The sequence below is a fragment of the Vigna umbellata genome, chromosome 8, assembly GCF_029865625.1.
Source record: "Vigna umbellata cultivar VRB3 chromosome 8, Vumbellata_1.0, whole genome shotgun sequence".
Classification (NCBI taxonomy): Eukaryota; Viridiplantae; Streptophyta; class Magnoliopsida; order Fabales; family Fabaceae; genus Vigna; species Vigna umbellata.
The window spans coordinates 29,001,861-29,011,471 of NC_142172.1; the positions used below are offsets into that span (position 1 = coordinate 29,001,861).

General features: G+C 33.5%; 1 protein-coding gene across 2 annotated transcripts; it reads left to right on the forward strand.

Moving 5' to 3' along the window:
- The first annotated feature begins 1,572 nt into the window (after positions 1-1,572).
- LOC124823159 (protein PHOSPHATE STARVATION RESPONSE 1-like) lies at positions 1,573-9,243 on the forward strand. 2 transcript variants are annotated; one of them, XM_088096488.1, is made up of 8 exons: positions 1,573-2,941; positions 3,047-3,692; positions 3,803-4,001; positions 4,103-4,179; positions 4,263-4,302; positions 5,691-5,748; positions 6,214-6,283; positions 8,591-9,243. In XM_088096488.1, exons 1-8 carry the CDS (start codon positions 2,901-2,903, stop codon positions 8,936-8,938), a joined length of 1,479 nt encoding a protein of 492 aa, XP_087952614.1. In that variant the 5' UTR covers positions 1,573-2,900; the 3' UTR covers positions 8,939-9,243. The 2 variants fall into 2 exon arrangements, with proteins under 2 accessions (XP_087952614.1, XP_087952613.1); XM_088096487.1 differs by having other exon boundaries at positions 1,575-2,941; positions 3,791-4,001.
- Positions 9,244-9,611: the final 368 nt, after the last annotated feature.

The window sequence follows — 9,611 nt, forward strand, 5'->3', positions numbered from 1 at the left end:
GTTGACCTTTTTATCCTTTTCACATTATTGAGGCCACTTGTGCGGCAGAAGAATCTTGCTAAATATTTAGTTTTTCTATTTCATGAACTTTATGAAAACTGTTTTTTGTCATCACTGATTAACATCCAATGACCAAAAACAAACATAATTTAAGTTTCATGTGTTTACAAGTTTTATGTTTCATACATTATGGTATGTAGTGCTTCATCATTTATGTTCTAGCTTCCATTCCACCTGAAAATTGTTTCAATAATTTAAGACTAACCAATGCTCTTATAACTATGAAGACATTTTGTTTGTAAGTGGTGTTTTGGATTAGTGACGGCTATTTCGACACCACATGATCTAGAAGCACATATCAAAACGGCAACAATTTTGAGTAAAATAAGGAGCACTGGAATATTGATGAACAAACTTTTTTTATTATATCTTCTTAATTTTTCAACAATTATTAGAAAAAGTCATTGGAACAATTGGAAGTGGTTTAATAAGAAGAAGGACATAGAAAATACCAACTTAATATTTTATTAAATACAAAGTCGTTTTCCCATCACTGTAATAAGCAATCATTAACTTTTGAAATGAAAGCATAATTCCTCTGAGTTTGTTAATTAGTAGAGGTGTTTTTATCAGTTTAGTGATTTTGTTTTATTGGAGCTTGTAAACTTTACATTGAATTGTCACACCAATACATCTTTTTTCTTAGTGCACCCATCACAAACTAACGGATATTACTTAGAATTTCTTCTATCAAAGCAAAATATGCCATTTAAAAAGTCACGTCCTTTCTTACTTTTATATTTTGACACTAATTATTTTTATACCCATTTTATAACATTTTTTACTATCTCACACTCTTTTTTTTTAATACAAAAGTTTACTTTTATTAAAATCATTTTACTCGTATAGTAATCAAATGATGTCAAAGATTTTTTTTTAATATTATAGTCTCTATAAATTATTTATTGAATGAACAAAATGTTTAAATTTATGTTTTACTTAAAATCATTTTTATATAATAACAAGCGAATATTCTTCTTTTAACAGAAAATAAATTCGAATACTTGAGACGCCGCGTAAGGTAAAAATAAAATGATTGTATGGGAAATATGATAATATGATATTTTTTTATACCTTTTAGAAAGAAAAAAACATGCAATAGCAATTTCGTTAAAGTAGAAAACAACGCAAGATCCAATTCATATAAAAAATATTCGGAATTGCATGGGAACGAATGCAGGTGCAGGAAGCGCAGAGTCCACGCTATCGAGATTGTCGATCACGCGAGTGGGTGGCGCGTGTACGGGGCTTGTATTTGTAGCACTGCATAGCAATAGCACAGTGAGAAGACAAAGCGCACTCGTTTCGTTGGTCATCGTTCACCTGCCGGTGACGGAATTCAAAAACACCCGCCTCTTTCTCCCTCTCTCTCTCTCTCTCTCTCTCTCTCTCTCTCTCTCTCTCTCTCTCTCTCTCTCTCTCTCTCTCTCTCTTGCTCTGACCAGAATCTGTTCCATTCATCTTCTCTGGTTTCGATTCCAATTCGCTGGGGTAAGAATTCGATACACCGTTTTCTTAGTCGTGTAGGGGAATTTCGGGGTATCTGATCTCATTATGTTTTGCTTCATTTTCACGTTTTTTGTTGCGTTACTTCACTCCACTTCGCATCGCATTGCCCAACTCCACTTCCCTCGCAATTCCGATCCTACGCTGGTTTTCTTACCGCCTCTGTTTCTCTCTCTCACTCTTGTTTTTTCCTTCTTAAATTTGAAGTTTATTGTTGATTTCATTGATTTTGTATATGTTATATCAATTTGCATGCCTATTCGTGCGAGTACGAATTTCTTTCGTCCTTTTTTTATGTGTTGTTTGCTGTGTGAAAGTGTTTGAAAATTGGTCTGTGTTTTTCTTCTTCTTTTTTGTATTGGATTGGCATCATCTTTCTCTGAACTCTAAACTTCATAGAAACAATATAGAAAGAACCTAAAACGTTTAGCGGTTAAATACTCATACTCCATTTGTATTTCATTGAGAGAGAGAATAGATGTTGTTCCGCTTGCTAGGCTGTAACCACTCTTCTTCTCATGTTTGGTTTGTAAATCAAAGGTATTGTAAAAAGAGAATTCTAATCTTTAAAAATAGATGGATTGACGCGTTTGAAGGAAAGATGGTTACGAATACGAGGAAACTATGCTCGGTCTGTTCTTTAGCCTGTGATAGACTTGTGTCAGAGAAAGTTTTATGTTGAAAAATGAAAGATTGGGGATGAGAATTTCACTCTGTATTTGGAGTTTGTTGTCTGTAGTTGGACTGCATGTCTTTCTTGCAGTATTTATTGTGTAAATTGAGAGAAAGGTAGCAATGCTATGGTTGCGTAATGATCGCAAGAGGTGGTTCCATATTGGGAGTAGCCTGTGGGCTATTGGTTTATCTTCTGGTATTTAGGCGCCTGAAATCTCTTCGTAGTTTCATTTCTCTAACTGGACAGAAAAAAATTTAGGTGAAGCCGGAGATAACTTGATTATCAGTTTCTCTTGCTACTGCTGATGAAAATAAGAGTGGTTTTGAATTGGGGATGGAGAGATAGAGAGAAAATGGTCGTGCTTTAGAACTATTACAGGAATTAACCTAATCACAGTGGACTATCAACTATTACAGAAATTAACTTAATGTCTTGCTTTTGAACTTTGAGGTTTGTGATCAACTGCAATGATGATTTCATTAGTCTGTTTCTGGTTTTTACTTGCTTTGAGGATTGGGCATGCTTTTTATCTAGTCTGTCTTTGATAATGAGGTTTTATAATCTTCAGAAGTTCTTACTAGTGAGTTGCTTTCTTTATTGAGTAACTTTTTTATATTACAGACTAGAGTGCTTTTTCCTTTCACAGATCTGAAGATTGATGACAAATAGTCTGGTTTGGGTATCAAAAACAAAAATCAAGTTGAGTGGTATTTTGCTGGTGAGCATTATGGGATAAAATGCAGGGTTTAAGATTTTATAAATTCACTGAAAACTGATATTTTATTCTTTCAATCAACAATGAAGGAAAATAATGGAAGCACATCCTACTTTCTCCATTGAAAGATCAAAGCAACTCAATAGCATGGGGATGTCTGGAGCACTTTCTTCATCTTTGTCAATCCTTCCAATACCCACAGAAGATATGTATCCTAGGCTGCCTGAATCACAATTGGATATTGTAGATCAAGAACTTATGACAAGACCTTATACTCATTCAAGTTATTTGAATTCCAACGGAGTAGTTGGGCATATTTTTTCGTCTTCCTCTGCAAATTCAATTGACCTTCATCACTCATCTCTTTCACCTGATGAAAAAAACTCTTCTAACGCTCATTTTATTTCACAATCATCAACCAACATTGCCCAATTTCCATTATCATATTCTTCGAGTACTGCACCACCAACTTCAGCAACACCAACCCATTTTTCCAAAGAAAACAGTGCTTCCTGGCATACAGAGTCCCTGCCAAGTTTTCTGGATTTTCCTGCACATGACTCAATGGACGATAATAGGGTAGAAAGTAGTGATTGCCCTATAATGGCATCCGAGGAGTATTCTAAGCAAAATGATTGGCAGGAGTGGGCTGAGCGGCTAATCAGTGATGATGACACTTTGACTTCTAATTGGGATGACCTTCTCACTGACAACATTCGAGACATTGAGCCAAAGGTGAACTATTTCATAACTCAAATCAATATTAGCTTTCAGAGTAAACTGATACATAATTTATTCAAGGAATATGTTCGGATCTCATTTTGTGGCTTTAGGTGCCATTCCAGGTTGCAAAACCACTTTCACAGTTTCCAGGACATCAATCCCAAGGTCTACAACAACTTCCTGCTTCATATGGAGACAATTGCTCTGGAGCTACCCTCTCCTCCTCAGCAAATTCTACTCCTGCCAAGTCACGAATGCGTTGGACACCAGAACTTCACGAGGCGTTTGTGGAGGCTGTCAACCAACTTGGGGGAAGTGAAAGTACAATAATCTATTTTTCTCTGTTTGGTAACTTTAGCCTTACTTTGCTAAGCTTTGTTCTTATTTTATTTTTTTCCTGTTTTTCTGTCTTCTTTCTGCAGGAGCTACTCCAAAGGGTGTGCTGAAGCTCATGAAAGTTGAAGGATTAACTATATATCATGTGAAAAGCCATTTGCAGGTTTGTGCACTTTGCTTTTAACTCCTTTGGTTTGTTTGGTAGCATGTGTACGTTTACTGAAACATATTTGTCTCGAGATGAAGAAATACAGGACAGCTAGATATAGACCGGAGTCATCTGAAGGTACATAAATTATGTCTCGTATAATATTTACCAGCATGCATTAATTATAAATACCTGTTTTGTTTGAGTATTCTGTGATGCTAATTATTGTAGGAATAAAAGTAGATCATTCTTGATTGTAAACTAGGTTTCTTTAATATGCTTTTCAAACATAAGAAAATGTTTTACTAATTTATTAAATACCAATTAATGCATGGTATCTTGTGCATTCAAGGGTTACATTAATGCAAATCACCTTTAGCGACAAACTATTGAATCGTGTAAAGCACTTAAAATCTTAAACCGATGTTAATGAGTTTAATCCTTTGCCTGTAAGATCGAGTTAGATAATACGCACTTGGATTCTTTTCCAATACTATGCATATATTAGTTGTGAAGGGCTTACCTTAATATCTTTTGAAAATGTAGACACTTCAGAAAATCTAAACGTATTTGAATATACTAAGAAAATTAAGATTTAAATAACCTTTTGGTCATACCCCCTTTATAAGGCAAAAAAAACCTCACGGATGCTGGTCTCATATATAAGCAAAATTTTAATTATTTTTACCCTATTATAATGAAATTATTCATAGAAAACCCTTCCTTTAATTTAGATTTTATTTCCAGTGACTCTTGTTTACTCTTGATATCAAGTTCCAATGAAAAATAGTTTTGGAAAGAAGTTTATTTTTTATTTGGAATTGTTGCAATTAAATAATTCTAACCAACTTTCTTGAGTAGCATAAATTAGATTTTTGGCTCATATTCAAGATTTGAGAAAGTATGTTTTTTTTTCGTTTGATTCTCAGAACTTTTTTTTTTTTCTGTTTGCATCCTTATTAAAAGAAATGTTTCATTTTAGTCCGTGAAGTTGTGGTCATTAGTCACGATGGTGCGGCTAACACAAATTGAATAAGTAGTTTAATTCCTAATGACAAAACGAAAGCTTTCTCATTTAGAAGGAGCCTATTCAAAAAGTTTATGATTGTTCATTTACAGTTAAGACACTAAAATTTTAAAAATAAATTAACAGGAACACAGACCTAACAAAAAAAAAAAAAAGAGGAATAAAATAGAAAGGTGCATCTATCATATATACTAAAAACTTGTACAAGTCTAATATTAGACTTTATACATGACAGTAAGGGGGTGAAGCAATTCATAACTAATCTTAGCCTCTTGGATATTTCCCAATTCTCTGTCTCTCCATGAACCACCCTCTGCATCAAGAAACCTATGTTTGCTCAAGAAACTCAAAAATCACCAACTTTGTCTGACAAATTGACCAAGACCCCAGTGATTGTTGTCTTGAAGTTTTGTGTCTTGAGTCAATTCCTTGAAACTAGAGTCATAATCATCTGTGTCGTAAGCTGATCAACAGTTTGCTCGTTGACTACTGTTGGCAGGAGTTGCGGAGAAAAAAGCAGGTTCCATTGAAGAGATGTCATCTCTAGATTTAAAAACGTAAGTATATACTATTTACTTCTTTTTAAATAATATATGTAATGCAGTATTACCATAAATGCTGATACATCAAATTGATAGACAGAAGCTCATTCATTAACATGACTTTTGCTGGTGCAAATGTTACATTCCCAGAAGAAATTGAATTGATTATGTTGCACGTTATTGTATATGGAATCGCTGTTAAGTTTGTTTAGATGGCAGTTACTATTTGTATCTTACCACTTAACCTGAGAGGAATGAATATAAGGATTAAAATAGAAGAGGCTTTGTTACTGTATCTTGGAATAGAAGCTACGACAAGGTCCAAAAAGTATTAGTCTTTGGATCACCAAGTGGCTTAGAATTTTCAGTGACCCCGGATTAAGACCACAATAAGGCCAATATATGGTTCCATGTAAAGTTTTTAGTAATATTTCAGAAACAGTAATTATTATGATGACTTTACTATTGTATTACTGACAGTGGTATTGAGATCACTGAAGCTCTACGACTACAAATGGAGGTTCAGAAGCGGTTGCATGAACAGCTTGAGGTGTGAACTTCATTTCTCTAGAATTTATTTCGAACATATATCAATGAATTGAATGTATTTGTATATGAAGGGTGTTTCAAAGGTTTGTTCAGCTTGAAAGATGTATTTATATAGTTATCCATATTTTGGAAACTATATCAGTCATTGATCATAGGCACAATTAACTAGTCATGAACCGTGGTCAAAACATTCGTATGGTTACACAAGATCAAGTTAACATGACTCCTATATACTTATTAAACTTTACTTAATATTAAAAAAATATTGAAATATTTACATATAACATATATTAATAAAATAATACTAATAAAATAATAATTCAACATTTCAATTCCATAATTAAAAAATAACAAATTAATAAAGTCAAATTACACACAAATCATGCATTAACATAATATCATAAAAAATTAAAATAAAAAATAATATAAGGATACTAGTGATGTAATTAATATTACATAAAGATATTTTAAATATCACTAATGTTCTTAGAAGGTAGATAAGATCTTGTATTTCATATTGATTAATTAGTGTAATTGAAAGTCTAAAATTCACGGTCACTTCTTGATCTATTGAGTTTCGGTCTCAAGGTCTTGGTTTCGGAGGTGAGGAATATGTAAAGATAATTTAACGTTATTTATACTATTTTTTATGAGTCTTTATATGATTGAGTCCTTGAGGACAAGCCATGTCATTTTTAATCTTTTAGTCATGATGATTAATTTTAGATGTTTAAGGTGTTCACAGCATTACCTAATATTTTCAACAAAACTAGTACTCATCAATCTTGTTTGGTACTTGTGGACAAGAATAGTACTTCTTGAACTTCCCTAGTGTTTCCTAACAAGATTAGTACTTCTCGATCTTGTTTGTATTTTTCAAGTATTTCCCAACCTTGATTTGTAATTCTCAGCAAGATGGGTAAATTTTGATTTTGTATAATATTTTTCAGCAAGATGGGTAATACTAAACTAATACTTTTCGACCCTACCTATTACTTCTCAATCTTGCCTTGTCCTTCTCAACTTTTTATACTTAATGACTTTGGCGATACTAATACTTCTTAACTTTATATGCTGCTTCTTGAAAAAACTGACATTCGTATTTTAATAGTTTGGTACATTTGGCCTAAACCTTAAAATAATGTCATCCGAAAATAAAATCACAAAATATAAAATCGTGTCTGGAAGCCAGGTTGCAGAGAGCAAATATTCACTAAATGACAAAATCACAATAGAGAAAATAAAATGGGTCTTGCTGAAGTCAGTCGGGAAGACCAGATAACTGTCAGAGTCGCGAAGAGGAAAAATGCGGAGGAGAACAGATAAGAGAGAGGATGAAAATTGGGAGACTATAAAAACAAGTTTGATTCCTATAATAGAATACAAGAGAAGCCTTGAATATTTGTTTTGAAAAAAAGGACTCAAAAGGCCCCTATGCAATGACGCTATGGAAATAGTCTCCATTAGGTCTGTTAGGAGACTATATCTTATGCGGATCCTTTTATAGACTAGATGGGTGGTCATGTGCAGAAACTGTTATCTACCTTAAGAAAGCTATTTTCATTCCCTAAATTCTCTCTCTAAATGATCGTTGAGATATGATTAAAATATTCTCTGTTTGGATTATTGAAATCTACAAAAGAGTTACTGAATGGAGTATCTTCATCGTAAGCAGAACATCAACACATACAACATACATGTACTTGCATATGCTTTTGCCCACAAACTCAAAAGCTAAGAAAGGGGCACGCCGTCTTACTTGCATATGCTTTTGCCCACAAACACAAAATGTTTTACTAGTAGTTATTTTTGATATAAAATTCCAGGTTATCAATTTTTCATTGGCTCAGCTTGTTCTTTGGGAATTCGGTTGTGGGTTGATTGGAGGACCAAATATCAAAACAATCACTGGTTTTCCAATCCAACTAGAAGTTCATGTTTTATGGCACATGGGATTTGCGAGAATAATTTTTTACTTGTAATTTGAAATCGACCAGATGTGAAGTCTGTGTGTTTGTAAGCTAGGTGAAAGGAATTGAAGGGATGTAAATATTCTCCAGAGAAATAATTCAATATTGTTCATTATTCATGTTGTTCCCTGTATTCTGATTTCTATTTTATTAATTTATCGTATAATAAATTATAATTCATTTGCTGGTCATGATCAATCTTTTATCTTTGATTTGTTGAAGATACAAATTGTAATTCTAAGACTCAGCACTTTCTCTTTAGTGTTGTGTTATGTCCTTGTCATATCTCTTTCGTAGTTCTAATATTGTTCTTCTCCTCCCCTTCTTTTTTCTGTCAGATTCAAAGAAATCTGCAGCTGCGAATAGAAGAACAAGGAAGGTACCTCCAGATGATGTTTGAGAAGCAATGTAAATCTGAAACTGAAGCGTTGAAGGCATCATCATCTACCATTGAGAGTCAATCTGGAGTATCTCCGAATACCACGAGAGACTTCCCGGTCAAAAATGTTTTGGAAGCAGCATCACAAGTGGACCATTGTAGGTCAGGACCTGATCAAGCTAACCGAAGTATCACAGTTGAGGAAGGCTCGCAGGAAAAGGGTCGGAATCCTGATTCTCCCAAAACTCAACATGGTATTGCTAGTGATGATAGTGCACAAGCCCCAAAACGTCAAAGAACAGAGTAAGCCATATGAAAACGTGATGAATCGAGCTCGAAGGTTGAGTTTCTTCTGTCCTATTATGAATGAGTGCAATGTACATTTAGCAGATGATGTCACCTCAATGGCTTGGAAGGCTTAGGTCAAGTTTTGTCGTTAGAAATCCTTTTTGTTAGATAGTTTGTAAATGACAGTAACTGTAAGCCATACTTCAGCTTGCGCATACTCTATCCTTGGGATATGTGGAACTCTTCATGCGCCTTCGATTACCGTTCCTGACAAGAATAAAAAGCAAATAATGAGTCAAAGTTAACGAGCTTGTAGCTCAACTTGATGATGCGCAAACACCTTTTTCCTCTCTTTCCTGCATCTCTAATGTGAAATTATAAAAGTACTTACTAATTTAATTTTTATTTGTACAAACACCTTTTAGTTCCTTCTAATTTTTAATCTTTTTGTTAGTCATAGACTAAAATTAATAGAGTAATAAATTTTGATTAATTATGTTTTTACTTTCTAATCCTTTAAGCAAAATTATATTTCATTTTTATTATAAATTTTGTACCAATTTCATCTTCCAACCTTACGAACAAATATATGACATTCTTAACCCCTAATGACAATCAACAATTTATCATTAGTCCCACATCTCATTTCCACTAAACCAAACTAACAATAATGTTAGGTTTAATACCCAATT